The sequence below is a fragment of the Moschus berezovskii genome, chromosome 6 (genome assembly GCF_049115385.1).
Source record: "Moschus berezovskii isolate FMDL1 chromosome 6, NW_MosBer_1.0, whole genome shotgun sequence".
In the NCBI taxonomy this organism is placed as follows: Eukaryota; Metazoa; Chordata; class Mammalia; order Artiodactyla; family Moschidae; genus Moschus; species Moschus berezovskii.
The window spans coordinates 69,365,598-69,387,995 of NC_142465.1; the positions used below are offsets into that span (position 1 = coordinate 69,365,598).

General features: G+C 39.9%; 1 protein-coding gene across 5 annotated transcripts in view; it reads left to right on the plus strand.

Annotated features, from left to right (window-relative positions):
* Positions 1 to 22,398, plus strand: part of ANO4 (anoctamin 4) — a 473,781-nt gene that overhangs the window by 137,404 nt on the left and 313,979 nt on the right. For 4 of the 5 annotated variants that reach the window (XM_055395518.2, XM_055395515.2, XM_055395519.2 and 1 more), the window contains exon 4: positions 13,171 to 13,233. The exons of the other annotated variant lie outside the window; for it this stretch is intronic. In XM_055395518.2, the coding sequence (XP_055251493.2) occupies positions 13,171 to 13,233 (63 nt within the window). The remainder of the gene's footprint in view (positions 1 to 13,170; positions 13,234 to 22,398) is intronic. 5 annotated transcript variants of the gene reach the window in all.

Below are 22,398 nucleotides of genomic sequence, written 5' to 3' on the forward strand. Positions count from 1 at the left end.
TAAGGAACAGAGGAGACAGTTTATGATAAATAAAACATAGATGGGGTAGAGTGGAGATTCTGGAGTAAGAGCTAGGAGTATGTATAGACCTCACATGTGAAAGTCCCTAATGGACTTACCTGTTAGACATGGAATTAAACAACCAGCCTCCCAGCCTGGTGTGCAAAATCTGAAATTATGGACATGAACGTATTTCCACATAATTCATACTGATGCCATTTGATAAATGGTCCAAGTATGCCTATTTGTATTTTCAGCTTTTTGAAAGGGACTGATATGATTCTGTGATTTTAATTATGCACAGCCTGTTGACTTGACATTTTCAGATTTTTCCTTGGAACATTTATGTGTTATTGCTTATAATATGTTCGCTGTTTATTAGGTTAAAAGTTTAAATCCACCGTGGTTGATGTGATATTTGTTCTGAACATAGATTAGTTCAAAAGAAGTAGTGTTTTCAAGTGAAAGATTGTAATATAGAGTGAAAATTTGAATTGGAATATGAAAAATGACAGAGGACGATGTTGAAAAATATTTTAGTGGATTTTATGAAATACATGTTTAAAGGTAGAAAAATAAATATATCTGAAGATGCAGTTGAAGGAAGAAATAAGGTTATGGAAAATGATGATTGACCACAGAAAAAAGTTCACAGAACTTATCCATTCAGCATGATATTATAATGATTGGATGAATGATAGATGGATGTTTGCAACTAATAGAATGGCTACAGAAAAGCTAGTGGTATCCATTAACAGTGATTCATTGAGTTCTACTAATCTTGTGTATGGATGTACTATGGCTGGCCTCTGGCCCATCAGTCTCCCTCTATCTCCTTTCTGTATTTGACCCCTACCAAATGTTTTGGGCTCTGTCCATGGTCCTGAACCAGTTCTGCCTGTAGAAGTCATGCGGATGTTTTTCTTCTCCCAGCTAGAGTACTGTTTCTTTACCTAATACTTACTTTTGTAAATACCATGCATCAATCTTTTAGCAGTATTTTTTGTTATTTCCATTTCCAAGTGTGTGATCTCAATAGAGGTCTCAGACTTTACATGGCTAAAACTGAACTCCTGATATCTTCCCTAAACTTACTCTTCCTGCAGTCTTCTCCATTTAATTAAGGGCAGTTCTCTACTGGATTATTCAGGCTGAAATCTTGGTATCATCCTCAACTCCACTCTGTTTCTTACATTCCACACCTTATCAGTTCTACCTTCAATATATATTCAGAATCCAACCAGTGTTTTCACCACTACACTGTGACCATGCTAGTGTAAGCCACCACCACCTCTCACTGTCGGAGACCTCTTGGTGGTCTTTGTAATTATGTCCTGCCCCTTTTCTATACCCACTTTTGAGGTCTGTTCTCGATATGGAAGCTATAGTGATCTTGTAAGACATTGTCAGATCATATCTCTCCTTTGCTGAAAATCCTGTGATGGCTTCCTGCCTCAACCAGAGTAAAAGCCAGAGTCCTCATAAAGGCCCTTGCATGATACAGCTTTCTTGACGATTTTGTATTGAGCTTCTCTTCCTCTCATGCAGCCCATTTCAGCCACCCAGACCCTTCTGATGCTCCTTGAATCCATTCAGTTATGTTCTTGATTTCGGGCCTCTGCATTTGCTGTGCAGCCTCTGTATGATTTTCCACCACCATATACATAGTTCACTTTTTCACCTTAGGTCTTTATTCAAAAGTCTTTTCATTGGTGTTCTTCCAAGTCTCATTTTTTTTTAAGCCTCCATAGTAATTTATATCTGCCTGTTCCTAATTTTTCCCTTTAGCATGTATATGATCCAATAAACTGCATATTTTAAATATGTTGTTATTTCTTCCTCTAAGATGTCAGCTCAATGAAAGTAAGGACTTTTGTTTTCTGTTTTGTCTACTACTGTGTCTAGAATAAAGCCTGGCACATAATAAGAGGTGAATAAATATTTAACTTACTAAATGAATAGAATTACATTCATAAATAATTTGGGAAACTTGTCAATATTTGATATAAATGTGCCTCATTCTATCAGATTATTTTAGGAAGCAAAAATGTTTTTAGTTTTTAGCATTAGTTGCTTTATGGTTTGGATTCTTGTGTTTGAATGTGTTTAGATGGGTATGAAGTGCAGCCGTTTAAGGTGCAGAGGACTTCAGCAGAAGCTCCAGAACTGGTGAGGTCCCAGGAAAAATTTCACATGAAGCCCCTTGATCCTGTACTTCTTGCCTTCATTATCTATCCCCACTTCTAACACATATGGGGCTTCCCTGGTGGCTCAGACGGTAAAGAATCTGCCTACAAGTCTGAAGACCTGGGTTCGATCCCTGAGTTAGGAAGATCCCCTGAAGAAGGAAATGGCAACCCACTCCAGTATTCTAGCCTGGTGAATCCCTTGGACAGAGGAGCCTGGCAGTCTATAGCCCATGGGGTTGCAAAGAGTCAGACATGACTGAGCAACTAACACTTTCTAACACATATATGTCCTAGAGGAATTGATGGTTTCTAGTGGTGTGGGGCAAAGAATAGTGTCCTCTCAAGCCATTTCAAGTGGAAGGAGGTAAGTTGTATCTGGAGTCTTATTTCTATGAACAAGATTTGATGAATGCTCTTGATTAGAATATTTTTTATAAATGTGCACCAGCCACTAGGGGGTGCTGGGCATTCATATTCAGAGTAGGGTGCACAGTCTCATTGGTTTTGGCAAGTTAGGACGTCTAACTTCCCCCAAACCATTTCCTTGTAGTATTCCTTTTGGCATTTTGTTTAACACATTAATATTTCTCTCATTCCTCTTTTCCCCACTGTTTCCTCCAATTGGAGAGAGCAATTATGGGACCATGAGTTCTCACCTTTAGAGATTTGTGTTTAGTCACTGATACTCACTCCCGTTTGCCAGGCAGCAGTAACTCGTGCAAAGAGGATAATGGCGCTGGAGCTCTGTTACTGCCTTCTCATTCATTAGCATTTCCTCACTTTCCTAAAAAGTTTAAAAGTCTTTCACGTGATTTGGCTTGTCTGTAGGAGAGAGATTATAAGAGAAACACTGGTCAAAATGACTAGCATTTTTACGTATGAGTATCAGTTCTTTCAGGTGTCTAGTTTCATGTTATTTCAGTTTAGGAAAGTAACAGTCCACATATCCCCATCTTATTCTTTTTAATTTTTACACATGATTGATTGTATAGGTAATGGGGGCACCAGTATCTCATTGCCAAGAGTTAAACTGGTGGCTCAGACAGTAAAGAATCCTCCTGCAGTGTGGGAGACCCAGGTTCGATCTCTGGGTTGGGAAGATCCCTGGAGAAGGGAATGGCTGCCCACTCCAGTACTCTTGCCCCAAGAAATTCCATGGACAGAGGAGGCTGGTGGGCTACAGTCCATGGGGTCTCAAAGAGTCAGACACTACTGAGTGACTAACACACAGCACAAACAGGAATCAGATAAGAGCAAGGAATGAAAGGTGAAAAGAGAAATGTATATATGTGTGTGTGTGTGTGTGTGTATGCAAACACATATGTGTATATGCATATATATACATATAAATAATCTTCTCTCTAAGGTAACATGGAATATTAGATCTTTAATGTAAATTTTGCTCTTTAGTTAAGACAAAGTACCCTTATAGAGTACTCTGCCTGTAGAGATCTATGAGGGGAAAAGAAAAATCTTGATTTCTTTAAATAGCTTAGTAAATGGAAAAGCCAAGTCAATATGTTGTCATTATGTAGTGGTTAAAATTAAGTTCTTTAGTGTTAAATATCTTGGTTTGAAACTAAGTTCTTATTAGGTGAGTAACTTCCGCTGAGTTACTTTTAAAAATATCTCTTGATCCTTCATTTCCTTATCCATCCAACAAATTTAATAATCACTACCCCATAAAATTGTAGTGAGTTTGTCTGGAGAGAGATATAGTATATGGTGATATATATGACCATCAGCACAAAGTATGGCATGCAGTAGCTACTCTGTAGAATTTAGTCTCTTTCATATTAATGTTTTTAATTTGGTTGTCAGATCATCCCAGTCCTAATGGAAATGTTTGAAATAGATTTTGTCCTCCCTGAACAATGGCACAGTATGTGTAAATCACTAGTAAGAAATCTGCTATTAGAGTTCTCATAATGTAAGTTAAAAATCAGTATTTTGCTTTTTGAAGATGATATATTTTGTTACTCCTGGACTTCAGAGAGGACATCAACAAAATCATTTAATTTGAAAGTCGTGTGTAGAATTATGCTTTATTGAAATAGCATGGGAAGAATGAATTTATAGTGAACCACACCAGAAACCTTATATGAAATTCTGTCTTTGTCTTCAGTTCAGTTCAGTTCAGTCACTCAGTCGTGTCCAACTCTCTGCGACCCCATGAACCACAGCACGCCAGGCCTCCCAGTCCATCACCAACTCCCGGAGTTCACTCAAACTCATGTCCACAGAGTTGGTGATGCCATCCAGCCATCTCATTCTCTGTTGTCCCCTTCTCCTCCTGCCCCCAATCCCTCCCAGCACCAGGATCTTTTCCAATGAGTCAACTCGTCGCGTGAGGTGGCCAAAGTATTGCAGTTTCAGCTTTAGCATCAGTCCTTCCAATGAACACCCAGGATTGATCTCCTCTAGAATGAACTGCTTGGGTCTCCATGCAGTCCAAGGGACTCTCGAGAGTCTTCTCCAGCACCACAGTTCAAAAGCATCAATTCTTTGGCGATCGGCTTTCTTCACAGTCCAACTCTCACATCCATACATGACCACTGGAAAAACCATAGCCTTGACTAGATGGTCTTAATAAATGTCAAAACCTAATCTCCTGAAGTGGGTACCATAGATTTCAGTCATACATCATCTGTGTAAAATTACATCACTCCAGCTTATTTTCTATGGTTTTTGGAGGTCATGTGTCCACAAGATGCCCTACTTACCCTACATAAGATGCCCTATGGTAGAGAATGATGACATTATATTTAAATCTTGGATCTTCCTTTCAGTAATTGCATGATCTTGGACAAGTCCATTAATTTGTGTGAACACAGCTCTTGGGCATAAAAGACAATTGTAATTCTGCCAGTGATACATTCTTGTATTGGGGTGAGAGTATGTGTGTATGCACACATGTATGCATACATGTATACACGTATACACACATGTACACATGTATATGTGTACATATGCATACACATACACACATTGTACACATATACATATATGTACGTACATATATACATGTATAATATATACACATGAGAAACCATCAAATATATACATATGCACATATATGTATACATCCATACATATACGTGTGTGTGTGTGTGTGTGTGTGTGTGTGTGTGTATTTGATGGTTTCTCATTGCCAGACTGGTGGCTGCTGCTTTCGCTTGTCAGCGACATTTCTGAAATAAGTTACTGTTAAAGTAGGGAATATATAAGGGGCACCAGATGATGTGGGGAAACCTTTTTTCTCTATTTTCTTTTCTAAATGAGAGTTATTAAGCAGTCTATGAGATGGAAAAACAGAGGATTAACTAGGGGATGATTCTACATTTGCTTCAGAAGAAGAATGATGTTTTTAGTATGCTTTGGAAATTAGTTGAGTAGTCTGTCTTATTTTTCTGAGTGTTTCAATATGTTAACTGAGTAGGATACAAACAGATTCTCCTACCTAATCCCAGAATGCCTTTCCTTTACTTGGGAATAACACCAAAGTGTTGATCGTTTGACTTTCCAGACCGTCAGCCCTCTGCCTGGTGGCAGATAAACAGCTCCTGGGGCTGCTTCTGGGCAATAGTGAACGTCACATGGGTGTTCCAGCCTCCCTGCCACAGCTCTTAAACCGTCTTTTCTGCTCAGGCTAAGACTTCATGCAAGGCTATTTTTCTGCCATCAATGTGACCTGGCTGGTGAGATAATATTTCTCACATTTTGTTTCAGTATTCTAGTATCTTTATCCTAAAATGAATTAGACTTTCATTCATCAGTGGCTGTTCATGAGTTCACTTTTAGCTTATGCATACACTTTGAGTACAGAAGTCTGGATTTTTTTAAAGTTGCTTTTCTGTGAGTATAACAGCTCTTAAGAAATATTATACAGAAACCCATCTCTTAAGTACACTAGACCTGTACCTCAGTGACTAGCATAAAATGTATTTTCCTCCATTAAGTGTTTAACACATGTACAGTACTTTTTTATATTGTTTTTATAACTTGTTCTGTGACAGTGCCTTTTATAATGCATTGTAACTTGGCTAAATATGTCATTTTGAACTGATATTTAAAACTGTACAAAGATCCTGTGGTTATTGGTAAGAGTACTTTAGTAGAAAACACTATGGTGTTTAAAACATTGCCAAGCTGCAGTGGGTGAATTTTCCTTGAGGTTCTTGCAGACATCCCTCAGTCAACATTTAGTGGCTTTCTCTGATGTCATGTGCTTTTCATAAGGCCTTCTGAGTGTGTTGATACTTGTGAATTGTATGTTTCAGAGGTACCTGGAGATGGTTCCTTTCAAAGAAATGTTTTCTCCATTAGCTCCCTGATGGAGATTCGCTAAAATTTTGGATTGATTTCTTTTGTTTTTGAATAGGAAATTTCATAAGTTAAATCACTGAATGAGTATTTCTTGTATGTGTAGTATGTGTTAGGGCCTGTACAAGTACTGAAGTCAATCATTTCCACCTCTGTAAAAATGACTAGCTGGTTGGATGAGAAGAAAGAACACAACTTGAGGGCAGTTGACTCCTGAGTATGATGATAAAGGCAGAGAGGAAAATGGTTTTGACCATTGAAGATGTTTAATAAATACTTATTAAATGAAGTGTGATTCTGGCTTCATCAACTTATGCTACAGTAGAATGCATACTGGGCCAGATGTAGAGACATGGGTTTTGTATGACTGTCTTTACCATGAGGCCACTTAGCTGTGACCTCTCAAGAAAGTCATTTCACTTCTCTGGGCTACCACTTCCTTATTAGTGGAGTGGTGGAGGGGGGACTAAATTTCTCAAATTTGATGTCTTTTTTTTTTCCCCTAAAGCACGTACACCTGAATTTTAATGAAAATGTTATTAATATTTATTGGGAAGTTAAAAAGTAACAGGCACCATCTTTATTCTTATGTTACAAATAATGCAACTTGTAAGTTAACAGTCCTAAAGTCTGTTTTGGTGTCAGAGCCAGATTTGAACTGAGATACCAGTCTCGCTACCCCACTGTGCTTAAGCATTATGCTACACAGCTTCTAGAATAAAGACGGATGAAGACAGGAAAATCCATCTTCCCCTGTTCCCATGTAAATTTCCAATATCTGTTCTGGAATATGCTACCTACCATGGAAAAACATTGGAAAGAAGGAAATGGCAACCACTCCAGTATTCTTGTCTGGGGAGTATCCCATGGACAGAGGAGTCTGTCAGGCTACAGTCCAGACATGACTTAGTGGCTAAACCACCACAATCATGAAGAGCATAGGTGACCTTTTCAGGAAAATTATGCAGCCTTATATTGCTGGATGCCCAAAGGACTCTGTAGTGCCCTAAATTATTTCTTGTTTAATGCAAGAAAACTTTCTGTAAAATATCTGATTAAATCTGTCTTTGCTAAATTATGCGTAGAGGCAGGTGTTGGGGTCAGTTGGCAATGAAGCAAGACCAATAGTTTCTTTGAAACTGGGTGGAAAATGTCTCTTTAACCCAGTTCCTCAGTCCACATAGAATAGATGGCATTTGCCAGCTTCTCCTCATCATCTCAGGAGTCATTCTGGTTTCTCAGAAACATGTGTGAAGTGTCCCCTTGGGCAAACATTTGTGTTGCTGATGTTGGTGCATCTCCTTTAGTCAAGGATATTCAACCAGTAGTTGTTTCCCTTGCTGTGCTTTTTGTTATGAATTTGTTCAGACCTGCTCCTTGATGATTTCAGCTAGCCAATTGCCAAATCAAAGCCATTTGTCTCTCAAGATGTGCTGAACCTGTTTTATCTATCACATTGGGAATGAATGCATTAGACCACTTCTGGCTACATGGTCTTAAGGTAAAGATACCATATCTTCAGGAGAAGGTAGAAGAAATCGGATTTCAGTCATTGCTTTCTTTCCCAGATCCATTTCATCACCTCTTATTTATTGAAAGTATTCCTTTTCTGCTAATGCTTTAAACACTTAAACCGAATAAATATTTAAACTTCTGTGTAGGCAACTGGCTTTTAGACTTTCTTGCAGATTGATTGCCTGGGAATGACACTTCTAACAAAGTAAAATACTTGTCTTCAAAATACTTTAGAGTTTATTTTCTCCATTTATTTGTGAACTAAGCCCATATGAAGGGATTGGGGAGGGAAGATGCATTGTTTCAAAGAAAGGTATTGAAGAACTGGACAGAGTAATGCAAATGGAAAATGTAACTTATGGTGCACACACAGTCTTTCTCTGTTTATGTGTGTGTATGTGTATGTGTGTATAATTTTTTAAAGTAATTGAAAAATGAAAAGCAAAGAATAATTATTCTTTACATTGAATACCTCATTCCAGCACCTGATGAGTCATTGGGGTTTGATGGAACTCAAAAAAATTGTGTGAAGAGTAATATACATATGGAAGATGTTGCCATTAGTATGCATAAATACATTACTATTTTAAAGAACTCATTCACTATTTCATATTCAGATTTGTGTCTGTTACCAAATGTATGCCTTTAGCCTCACTTTTATTCTTGAATCATATTCATAAATGAATAGTCATAACCTGAAGATTTACTTTTAAATGCTATACCTTTTACTACCTCATATTTAATCTCAAATCTTTTTCAGCTCCCCTCCAATGAAATGGTTCTTCTGTTAGTCCCTCAATGTTATGTCCCCTTGAAACAACATTGAGATCTTGCCTCCAATCTAAGCTCTACCAATTCTTTACTAGTTGTGTGTTCTTCAGTAAGTTGTTTCACAGACTGTCTGACTCATTGTAGGAGTTCTAAAAATGCTCATTTTGCCTCTGTTCCCCTAGCCTTTAACTTCTTTACCCATCCAGATCCTTTATTTTCAAAGACAAGGACTGTTTACACACCTTACATGAGGCCCATGGGATTTACATCTTCCTCTGATCCAAATAGGAAAACTTAATTGTCACTTAATACTGATGCTCTGCATTGCTTTCTTTTTTGTGTTGTGTTAGCTGAGGCTCTTTAGGTAAAAACATTAGAAGTGATTGTGGCTAAAAGAATTTTGGCAGAGGCTGTGTGTAGCTCATTAGATTCACTACAGCCTGGAAAACCAGGTCTGGAAATGGAAACCAAGGCAGTATCACACAGATGAGGGATGAGAAATCTGGTGAAAGGTTCCATCACAGGAGCAATCTGATAGGCAAGCCAGGCTGAACTGAAGGAACCTTAGTTGCTGCTTCCACAACTGTGAAGCAAATAGGGAAAGATGGTGTGATGGACTCAGCCCAGCCTTACCAGTGCAGAGAGTGGAAGGATCTGCCCTTTTGGCTGCCCGAGTAGAGGGTCAGACACCTGGATTTATCATCCTGAAAGACTTTATATAGTGGAAGACACATCACCCCCTCAAAGGCAGAAGAAACAAGTGTCCATTGGCCTCCAAAAGGGACTTCCCTGGTGGCTCACAGCAGTAAATAAATCACCTGCATTGCAGGAGACTCAGGTTCGATCCCTGGGTTGGAAAGATCCCCTGGAGTAGGAAATGGCAACCCACTCCAGTACTCTTGCCTGGAGAACCCCATGGACAGAAGAAGCTGGGGGGCTACAGTCCGTGGGGTCACAAAGAGTCAGACACGACTGAGTATAGCACAGCACAGGGCTTTCAAAAACATAGTTTTGCCCTTCAGTCCCCAGAAATTTTAATTTCCTTGAGAGCACAGATTATATCATGCTATTTTTTAGAGATCTTATGGTTTATCCAGCACATAGTTATTAATCCCTTATGTGTGCATTGGTACCCATTTTAGGTGTCATATATGTAGTAAAAGCATTTCCCCGTCCTGGGAGCTTGCGTTTGGGTGATGGGGTGAGACAGGCAATTGAGCAAGATGATTGAAATTTGGGTTGTGTTAGTGATGTGTGTTATGAAGAAAAAGCATGGCAGGCTGATTAAAAAAATGCTCTGGTACACAACTTGTGGTTTTAAAAGTGGTCGAGGAAGGTCTCACTCAGAAGGGAACGTGAGGAAGAAAGCTAGGCAAACATCTAGGAGAAGAGTGATCAAGGCAAAAGGAATACGAAGTGTAAAGACCCTGAAGCATGTGTTTCCTTGGCGTGTTGGGGAATAGCACGAAGGTCAGTGTGTCTGGAGTGGAGTGAAGGAGAGGGAAAGAATTTGGAAATGAGATCAGAGCTGTTAAGGGATCAAGGCTACCCTGGGGACAATGCATGAGTGAGATGCAGCCTCCGGGGCCGTGTGGTCTAAGAGGAGGCACAGTGTGTTGAGGACATACAAAAGTACATTCATTGAGCGCCAAAGTCGGGGATAAGCGTGGGGTGAACTGCACTCAAGCTGAGGGACAGGCCTGACTAGGCCTCTGCTTGCCCCTGAATTCTTTGCTCGAAGGATGTATCATACTTAATTTATATGTTTATGTATCTTTACTTAATTTACACATTTTAAACAGGTGATTTTTTAAAAATTGAGGTGTAGTTGATTTACAATGTTGTGTTAGTTTGAAGTGTATAGCAGAGTGATTCAATTGTGTATATATATATATCTTCTTTTTCAGATTCTTTTGCCTTATAGGTTTCATGATATTGAATATAGTCCCCCATGCTGTACAATAGGTCCTTGCTCTTGATCTATTTTATATATAGTATGTATATGTTCATATCCCTCCCCTCTCCTTTCCCTTTTGGTAACCACAAGTTTGTTTTCTAAGTCTGTGAGTCTGTTTCAGTTTTGTAAAGAAGTTCATTTGTATCATTGACATCTTGAGTGGCTTGTGCAGTGCTGGGCATATACCTTTTGTGTATGTTTTTGAATTAACTTTGTGTAACTGAACAGTGCGTAGTATGGGCACAATACATAAGCAGGTTGTTCCTTAATCACACATTGAAGAAAGAAAGTTAATCACACATTAGCAGGGTTTAGAGACACTAAAGAAAATAGGAAAGTAGTAGGGGATGGAAGAGTTTAGCTTTGCATCCCTGCAGTCTGTTTCTACTAGGCACTTTGCCTGTCCCTGGCATCATTGCTTCGGTGTTGCGAGGCATTGAAAGCAAAAGCTGCTGAAAAGATTTTGGAGAGGTAAACATCATGTCTGTGCTAGTGGCATGATTTGTAATGTCAATATTGTTGATACTTTAACTGCCATATAGGGATTCAATTTATTGCTTTTTGTGATGTTTTATCCCCACATGGAAGTTTTTTTGTACTTGTTTGTTTGTTTTCCTCTGAACCATACCCAAAGGATTCCTAAAGGTAAAACGGAATCACTTCCCTGTATGGCTGCAGGCAGGTATCAGAGAGGCTGATCATTTGAAATTTCCTGTTGTGACCAGTACTGCCAGAATATTCAACTATTTAGTGTTATCCAGTGCTGAGTGGTTCCTTCCACCATAGCCCCTTGAGTTGTGAAGTGGAAATTTGATGCCCTTATATAACAGAGCACTTGTATAATTCAATTAAGCAAGGTGCTTGCTGTATAAATCAACAAAACAACTCCAACCAAAGATCACGAAAATACATTTCAATTAGTGACTGCAGGACCAGTGCCCAAGGGCCCCAATCCTCGAGAAAAATATGACAGTGCCAGAGAAATGCAAATGCATTTCTTATAATAATTCTGTCTGCTGAACTAATATTTATTGGAGTCACTCATCTTTGCATATATGTCTCATTTACTTCCCTTCACTTCCCATCTGTCAAGAAGCTTTTGGAGTCCCCACAGATGGAAATGTTAATTTGCGTTAAATATTTAAAACATCTAGTAAAGGTTTGCCTGGGCTCAGAGGCCTATTAATCAATTTGAAAACATCTGTCAGGCACTGTACTAGGCATTAGGTCTGCAGAAATGAATATAATATGAAGTCTTTACTAAGCTCTTATAGAGAAGCAAATAACTATCATGCAAGGTGATAAGGGCTATGATACTAGAATATTTGAAATAGAGTACTTAGAATCTGGAGGAAAGAGAAAGGTATCTTGATAGAAAGCAGGAAAAATGCTTCCAGGGGAATTTACTTTAAAATGAGAGTCTGGGTGAAGGGACTAGCATGAGCCAAAGCCTGGAAAGTTGAAAGGAATGGCAGTTTAAGAATGTCATGTACTCTGTGGCAGTCTAGATGGGTGAGATGCAGGGGTGGGTGGGAGAGATGTTCTAGAGGGAGGGAATAGATGTAATGACTGATTCACTTTGTTCTATGGCAGAAACCAACACAGCATTGTAAAGCAATTATCCTCTAATTAAAATCAGTTTAAAAATACCATGTGACACAAAGATCAGACATGTGGTTGCTGAGGGAGAGGAAGAGGGGTGGACTAGGAATTTGAGGTTGGTATGTAAACTATTGCATTTAGAATGGATAAACACGAGGGGCCTGCTGTATAGCAGAGGGAAGTATATTCAGTCTCCTGGAATAAAGGATAATGGAAAAGAATATTAAGGAAGAAGGTATATATGTGTAAAACTGAGTCGCTTTTCTATAGCAGAGATTGACACAACACTGTAAATCAACTATACTTTAAAAAAATGTCATGTGAGCTGTACATAAGAAGGGCTGAGGGATTTATATGTATTTCCTAGGTAGTGGTGAGCCAGCAGAGAGATGTTACATTTGAGGTTCCTGTGGAAGGCTCATCCAGGGAAAGATGTCAGAAGACCTCTAAATGTGCCTTAGACCATAGGTCTGGAACTCATGAGGAAAGCTAGGTTGATACCACCCCCAGAGGAGAGAATATAACCTGGAAGAGAAGAAAGTTGATGACAAGACAGTAAATAAAAATACTACTTTTTAAAAAGTACTATTTATGGGTTGAAGAAAGGATGTCAGGGAAGCCAGGCTTTGTCTTGTATTTAGAACAGATCTTCCAGCTATGCCTTTAAAAGTAAAAATAAAATTAAAAAAATATCAGCTGAGACTATCATTATTGAGCACTTGGTCTGCACTGGACACTTCTAGGAATTTTCTTTTTAAAATTCTTAGGACAGTCCTGTGTGACAAGTAATATTGTTTTATTCTCAATTTACAGATGAGAAAACCAGTGCACTGGGACTTGAAAGTCATTTGTCCAAGGTCACACAGCTAATAAGTGGTGAGTCTGGGACTTCAGTGGAGGCAGTCTGGCTCCAGAGTTTCTATTCTCAACCCACTACTATATTCTCTCTCTTAATAGTCTGATAATTGTTTGAGTGAAATATTCTAAGTAAAGTTGCTGTCATGCCCAAAAGTTGGGGCCAGAATATTTTAGTGGTTAAGTCATATAAAAGTATGGTTCAACAGATTTTTTTCTCCTCTGGAGTTCCAAGTCAGCATGAGTTGGTCTGACCCAGGCATCATAGACATAAATAGATAAAGCACATTTATTTCTCAGAAGGCTCCCAGGCTTCTTGTAACTGCCCCTTCCTAACAGGATAGCCTAGTCTGCTCAACCTGAGTGATCCTTCAGTTCAGTTCAGTCACTCAGTCGTGTCCAACTCTTTGCGACCCCATGAATCACAGCACGCCAGGCCTCCCTGTCCATCACCAACTCCCGGAGTTCACTCAAACTCATGTCCATTGAGTCGGTGATGCCATCCAGCCATCTCGTTCTCTGTCGTCCCCGTCTCCTCCCTCCCCCAATCCCTCCCAGCATCAGAGTCTTTTCCAGTGAGTCAACTCGTCGCATGAGGTGGCTAAAGTATTGGAGTTTCAGCTTTAGCATCAGTCCTTCCAATGAATACCCAGGACTGATCTCCTTTAGAATAGACTGGTTGGATCTCCTTGCAGTCCAAGGGACTCTCAAGAGTCTTCTCCAGCACCACAGTTCAAAAGCATCAGTTCTTCGGCGATCAGCTTTCTTCACAGTCCAACTCTCACATCCATACATGACCACTGGCAAAACCAAAGCCTTGAATAGACAGACCTTAAGTAACGAGTATTCCGCAGGAACACATCTAGACTGTTGGTGGCCATGGTATGGGACGTGGATGATTTGCTGCTTCTTGTGATTATGAAGTATGGACTAAGCTCTGGTGCCAGCTGACTGAGGTTGGTGATGGGGAACGTGAGGGATACAGTAGCAAATGGCTGAGAGGAACACGGACTAGGACGACTTGGATGCCAGCTTGGTGAGAGATTGAGCCCTGAGATTGTTCAGTTTTGTTGAGTCTAAGCTGATGGTCGCATAGGGAAGAAGAATAAAGATACTTACAGTCGAAAGCCAAAATAGTCCTTGGAAGGACTAATGTTGAAACTGAAACTCCAATATTTTGGCCACCTGAGGCGAAGAACTGACTCTTTTGAAAAAAATCCTGATGCTGGGAAAGATTGAAGGCCAGGGGAGAAGGGGACAACAGAGGATGAGATAGATTGTTGGATGGCATCACCGACCCCATGGACGTGAGTTTGAGTAAATTCTGGGAGTTGGTGATGGACAGGGAGGCCTGGTGTGCTGCAGTCCATGGGGTCGCAAAGAGTCAGACACAACTGAGCAACTGAATTGAAAGCCAAAATAGACTTACCATTAGTGTAGCAAGAATACAGAAGTCCACAGGGCCTGGGAAAGTCAAGGAAGACTTCATCAAGAGAAAGGGATTAGAGCTGGATTGGTGGAGGGGGAGACAGCATAAGCAAAGATGTGATGTTTGGAATGCTTATGGTGGGCACAGAAGATGGAAGGACAGCCTGAGTATCAGGCCATATCTGTGAAGAAAATGGGAAATAAAATTTCAATAAGTTAAGGGACTTGCCTGGCAGTTCAGTGGTTAAGGCTCCTTCCTTCCACTGCAGTGGGCATGGGTTCAAACCCTGGTCACGGAACTAAGATCCTGAATACTGTGTTGTGCAGCCAAAAAAAATTTTTTTTGATAAGTTGAGTGAGGTCAGATTATGTGGGTCTTCAAATAAGTCTGATGTTTGAACAAAGGGAGCCAATATATGGGGTGGCCAAAAAGCTTGTTCGTGTTTTTCAAGTTAAAACCGAAATGAATGTTTTGACCCCCCGAATAAGTGCTTGAGCAAGTAATTCATGATCAATTCTAATGTGTTGGATTGCAGAGAGACTTCAGGAGGGAGGGGCATTTAGGGACTGTAATCCTTAAATGTGTGAAATGGACTGAAGTCTGGACAAAGATATGGCAGTGGGACCAAGAGCAAGGGGTAAGTGCCTTGGGCAGTGAGAAATGAGGACTGAAAAGGACGTAGTTGGATATAATAGGTGAGAGAGAAGACAGAGTAAAGTAGGTTCCAAATCCAGCCATAAGGAATAGAGAACAGAACTGCACCAATGAGGTCCCTGGGAAAATATATATATTTCAGTAATTATAAAGTTATATGTCGTAACTGATTTTATTATGAATTATACAGTATGTTTTGAAAGAAAAGTGAAAGTGGAATATATAGTACGTTTTATTGATAGCAAAATGCACATCTGGATGTCTCTGGGATCAGGATGTATCTTCCACTTGGTTGGTGAGCCCGTAATTGTGATACGATTGCCGTTAAGTGTGGCTCTGTGACAGAACTTGCAGAATGTGTGTCAGTGACTCAGAAAAAACCGCAAACATGAGATCCCTCTTAACAGCACAGAGGATGACTTTGTGTCAGAAGCCCAGAGACTGGGGACACCTAGTCAAAATTGATTTGGAGATTGAGACTCTGCAAATGAAGAAAGTTTAGGGGTAAGCCTAACCAATTTATTTCTTTATAATGTATCTATAAGAACTATATATGATTTAAAAAATCAATGTAAGTTTTAAAAGGCTTTTAGGAAAGATAAAAAATTTCAAATGATAAAGCATCATTTTATAGTTTAGTTGGCAGTTTGTTTTATTTTTCATTCTCAGTCTGTATAATGGGCATTTTACAGTCAGTGAGATCTTCTACTCAGTGAAATAAGGTAAAATATTCAGGGCCCATAGCTTGTTTGAAATTTGTTTGCTTGAGAGTGGAGATACTCAAGGGTTTTAAAGACTTTTTTAGGCATAAATTTGTTTCATTTGTGTAGGCTGAGTGTACTTGGGTGCTGCCCATTGTTAGATTTATAGTGGCAAAAACCGAGGATTCTGTGAAGGTGAGCTTAGACTCAGAAAACAAATAAATTCTTGTAAAATATGCACTAGTCTAAAATGTTTATTTGCCTTCTCTGCCGTCTGAGTAGTAACGCCTTGCGCACAACTGCACTTCTCTTCTTCGCGAGGGTGTGGCTCCCTTAGTACTTTATCATTGCACAATGCTTGTGGTTATTTTCATGTTTCCTAATCAGGTGCTGGTCTCTCTCCCTCTCCTACCCCCTCCTGGGTAAGTGAATGGTGTGCTTAGTGAAATTTGTTGATATGCAAGAGAAGTCTTTAAAATAAAAAAGGAAACACTGGCTTAGAGAACACCAGTTGCCCGTTCCTGCCTTTTCTCCAGAAAGAATGACTTCAGCAACATTGATAATCTGTGAGATGCAGCCCTTTTTGAACTTTCCCGGTTGGACATGTCTTGTGTGGCTGGGTTGTTCAGGACGGGCAGGTGTTACGTCATTTACATTTGGGAAACTGAGACCTGGTGGGTGTTGGGGGTCGGGGAGAGATGGCTTGTATAGGTCATACTGGTTAGTACTTGCAGTGTTAGAGCAGAGCAACCTGGGTCTCGTGGCTCCTGGTTCAGTGCTCTCGTTCGGCTTCTCTTTTTCATGTTGAGTCATCTTAGAGGTAAGATTTAGGAGCAAAATAAAACTCTTTTTATGACTCGTGGCTTTCCCCCACCTCACTTCCAATATGTGAAGTCAGTTCTCCCGAGTTGTCACTTCTTTTCCAGGACGAACACATCCCTTTTCCAGACTGTGGCAGTATAGGGACTCCCCCAAAGATCCCTGGGTTGACAGAAGCAAGGACATTGACAGGAGTAACAGATCAGCTTTTCTCACCTGTGAATTGGCCAAGGGCACATATTGGGTTATGGACTGTTATCTCCTGCATGCTTCTGGTCAGTCTCCTCTATAAATAAAACATGAAACCAACCTTGGTAACGGCCGGCTCATGTTATTTTTGAGTTGTGTTACCAGACCTTGCCAAGAGTCTTTTAGGTATGCATAGAACATTGGTTGACAAAGCCTAATGATATGGCCATCTCCATTTGTCTAGCCCCTGGATCTTTTGTTTTCAACACTTTATCTATTTTTGGCTTCACTGAGTCTTCATTGCTTTGCACGGGCTTTCTCTAGTTGCAGTGAGCTGGGGCCTGCTCTTCATTGCATTGCACAGGCTTCTCATTTGCCGTGGCTTCTCTTGTTGCAGAGCACAGGCTCTAGGCCTAGGCTTCAGTAGTTGCAGCACATGGGCTCAGTAGTTGTGGCACATGGGCTTAGTTGCTCCACAGCACGTGGGATCTTCCCAGATCAGGGACCAAATTTGTATCCCCTGCATTGGCAGGTGGAGTTTTATCTGCTGCACCACCAGGGAAGTCCTAGCCACCATTTCTTAATAAGAAGTAAGCAGTGGTTGCTCCTTTAAAAAGATGGCCAAATTTTAAACCATACCTCCTGGATCAGAAATTCAGAGAGAGCAGTCCATAGATGGATATCGTGAAGGTTAATAAAGTTGAGAAATTCTCATTTATCCATGAGATTTTACTGTCATGCTAATAAGGCCTAAAATCACATTTAAAAAATCCCACCACCTAACTTTATTGGTTCATACTAATCTTATCATTTGATACTATTATGATTTTTTGATAAAATGATTACTGAGATAGGTGTCCCAACTCATGTACATATTCAGTTGTTCATTTCTGTTCAACGAGCACTTGTTGAGTGCCTGGTATGTTCTAGGTACTGTGGACAAGATGGTGAATGAGACAAAATACATATTTCTATAGAGCTTATATTCTAATGAGCCAGGAAACAACCAAGTATGCAGAAGCATCTCTTCTTAAGAAGTGGTGAATGCTGTGAAAAGAAAATGAAGCTGGGAAGAAGAGAATAACAGATAGGGTGTTGCAAGCTATATGCATAGAATGTTCAGAGAAGGCTGGGGAGGTACCAGTGATGAGAGTCCTGAATAAGGTGAGAGAGCAAGCTATAGGAAGATCGATCTAGGATGAAAAGCAGTCCAGGCAGAGATAACAGCAAGTGCAAAGACCCTGAGGCAAGAAAACTTGAACTGATACATTTTATGTTGGTTTAAAACCATTGTTTGATTCTTCAAGACAGTTTTGCTAGTCTTTAAGAAACATAGGAATATAATTAGAGCCCCAGAGTTGTACTTGGTTGAAATAATTTAGGGGTTTCTCATTATCATTTTCTTAGATTAGCTTCAATGATATTTACTTTGCTTTTCCTATTTGCTCTCTGTAGGAGACAATAATTAAAGGTTGGATGGCTGTGCATCTTCTGTGACATATTTTTGGTGTGTTTCAAGAAAGGTACATTGTCTTCTTGTAAGTGTCTAGAATCTTCCTGATGGCTGAGTCAGCCAGATTGGTAGACCCAGCACTGGCATAACTCTCAGCCATATATCCTGTATAGCTTTTGACAGATACCAATGCTATGGTGTCCATCCCATGCCCAAAGCCAAGGACATCATATTCTTTACTCATTTTCTGGCTCTGAATGTCTTTTTTTGTTTTTGCAGCCTAACCTTTTTGTCATCTTTGGCATTTTCACAGGCTTCAGCTCATTCCTGGCTTTAGTTAAACTTTTCTGACATTCTTTTTATAGGTCAGTGTTACTCATCTATTTCATTCTTTGTTACATGTTTCCTCTCTTATATCTTTTGTGTGTTTGTTTTGAAATCTGAGTCCCTCAGAAAGTTCCCTGGGCAACCACACTTATTTTCTCAAGATGCTTGCTCTCTTGCCTCCTCTTTAGAGCTGTGTGTGTGTGTGTGTTGAAATGTCATTCTTTAGAATCTCTAGTTCCTTTTAAGATAGGTGGTTCCCATTTAAAACTTGTGAGCACAGCATCATGCATGTTTTACGTCTAAGTTTAATAACACCTTTTTAAAATTCTAAGTTGATGTTGTAACCTGATTTTTCTTTAGTGGGCAAAGTTCAAGATGACAGATACAATTTCTTTCCTCCCAAAGTTTGTCTTACCAGCATCACCAGCTAGTGGTTCCTTGTTAGCATTATGACAGAGGCGCTGTGATAGCCTAGTAATTAAGAGCATGGGTACAGCAGGTTCAAAGTCAATGCCATCATTTACTTTCTGGGTGACTCTTATCTGATTGTGAGGAAGACTGAATGAATGCATTTCAAGTGCTTAGGAGAATGTTCAGTATACCATCAGTCCTTATTGACTCTTCATGGCTACTACCGTCATCATCATTGTCAAAGTCATGATTCTGAGGCAAGAATTCATCAACAAGGCAAGTCAGGAATTAACAAGTTCTCTAAAGAAGTGTCTGGATTATTGATGTTACTTATCATTATGATGTTGTAACTCGGTAAAAATGTTTCTCATATGTATGAAGGAAATGTCCTTCACACCTACTGTTCCTGTGAACTTCAGCTTCTTTTTATAGAGCTGGTTAATTCTCCCCAATGTCTGGCCTCAAACTTAGGTATCTAAACCCTCATCAAGGTGTTCAATAGACTTAATGGCCTTACTGGTGTGAAAGTGAAGTCGCTCAGTTCTGTCTGACTCTTTGCGACCCCATAGATTATAGCCTACTAGGCTCCTCTGTCCATGGGATTTTCCAGGCAAGAATACTGGAGTAGGTTGCCATTTCCTTCTCCAGAGGATCTTCCCGACCCAGGGATCGAACCTGGGTCTCCTGCATTGTAGGCAGACGCTTTACTGTTTGAGCCATCAAGGAAGTCACTGGTATAAAAAGTACCCTGTAATTTAGAAGGCGATTGGACTAGGACACGGAAAAAAAAAAATCCGTTATGTTGGGAATGACTGTCATTCTCTTCAGTATATACAAGGTCACCTTTAACTTGGTTAGAGTTTTGAGTAAGGAGAAAGGAATGGCTTAATTAGTCATTTAAAGTAAATAATTATACCATGCTGATGGAGTGGCATGGAGTAATTGGAGAGTCACTGTGTAACTTTAGACTTCAATCTGAAACACGTAATGATTTGTTTATATTGGAAAAACTGGCCGAAAGGAAAGACTTTTAGAGTATTAGATACTTCTCTGCAGATAGAAGTTAAGCTAGAAATGTATGGCTCACTTTATTTCTGTTTCTTAAAGTCAAAGGCAAGACAGGATGTATCAGTAACTGTGCTGCATTCATTCATTCAGCAGTTATTTATTGAGTATCTGTTGTAAGTCAGACATTATTCAGACGTTAGGGTTACAGCAGTGAAGGAGTCAAACAAGGTGCTTGCCTTCGTGGAACTTACATTCAAAGGAGGAAAACGATGTTGAAGGAATAAATCAAAGTTACTTCAGTTAGTTGTGAGGGCTATGAAAACAGGGTGATGGAATGAGGTAGTGTCAAGGGAGTGAGGGAGATCCTTAGGAAAGACACAGGAATGATGAGAAGTTGCAAGTCTAGAGGCAAGTACTCGGAGGTAAAGTTGTATTTTTATCCTATAAGGATTGTGAAGCTATTTATGGATTTCAAGCAGAAGAGTAACAAGCCCTGAATTTGCTTTCACAGAGATTCCTCTGTCCATTTTGGATACTGTTTTGGGAAGGGATTAGGCATGATGTGAGGAGACCCATTAAGAGTCTTGTTCAGAGAAAGGAGGTTGGTGGTTTGTCCTGGAACTGGGGAAGATGGTGATGGAAAGAAGTGAATAGACTGAAGATAACATCTGGGGAGCTGAGTTGACAGGACCTGCCAATAGACCAGCTGTGTGGGATGGTAGGATAGATTAAATTTGGAAACAGTGTCAGTTTGGGCTCCAAACTCACTGCAGATGCTAATTGCAGCCATGAAATTAAAAGACGCTTACTCCTTGGAAGGAAAGTTATGACCAACCTAGATAGTATATTAAAAAGCAGAGACATTACTTTGCCAACCAAGGTCTGTCTAGTCAAGGCTACAGTTTTTCCAGTGATCATGTATGTATGTGAGAGTTGGACTGTGAAGAAAGCTGATCACCGAAGAATTGATGCTTTTGAACTGTGGTGCTGGAGAAGACTCTTGAGAGTCCCTTGGACTGCAAGGAGATCCAACCAGTCCATTTTAAAGGAGATCAGTCTTGGGTGTTCATTGGAAGGACTGATGCTAAAGCTGAAACTCCAATACTTTGGCCACCTCATGCGACGAGTTGACTCACTGGAAAAGAGTCTGATGCTGGGAAGGATTGGGGGTGAGAGGAGACGGGGACGACAGAGAACGAGATGGCTGGATGGCATCACCGACTCGATGGACATGAGTTTGAGTGAACTCTGGGAATTGGTGATGGACAGGGAGGCCTGGTGTGCTGTGATTCATGGGGTCGCAAAGAGTCGGACATGACTGAGTGACTGAACTGAACTGATCTGAAGAATTGATGCTTTTGAACTGTGGTGTTGGAGAAGACTCTTGAGAGTCTCTTGGACTGAAAGGAGATCCAACCAATCCATCCTAAAGCAGATCAGTCCTGGGTGTTCATTGGAAGGACTGATGTTGAAGCTGAAACTCCAGTACTTTGGCCACCTGATGCAAAGAGCTGACTCATTTGAAAAGACCCTGATGCTGGGAAAGATTGAGGGCAGGAGGAGAAGGGGACGACAGAGGATGAGATGGTTGGATGGCATCACTGACTCAATGGACATGGGTTTGGGTGGATTCCAGGAGTTGATGATGGACATGAAGGTCTGATGTGCTGCAGTTCATGGGGTCGCAAAGCGTTGGACACAACTGAGCGACTGAACTGAATTGAACTGAATAATAAGTTTATCTTGCAGTAATTATAAGGCATAGATGAGATTGCAGATTAAATAGCAAGTATCTGATACTGAGGAGTCCCTTGATAAGCGTTAGTTCTACACAGTCCCCAGACTCTGAGTGAATTAATAGTCAAAACACTGAAAAAATGAAGTTCTTAATGTAGAAAGATCATATTTTCCTCCCATCTTTTTCTTGTTTCTGGGTAAACCAATAATTTGATTTTAAAATAGAAATTATTTTTCAGATAATTGAAATTATATTTCAGATAATTCTTACATTATGTTGTAGGAAACAGAACACAGAGAACTCAGGTATAGTTCCAAGTTTATCTTCATGGTAATATTTTGAAAAACTACAGTAGCACTCAAAATTTGAGGTTATGAACAGAAAAACAATTTATTGATGCTAATATCCATTAAACTATCAAAAGTTATTTAGTCCAAATTCCTTCAATTGAAAATAA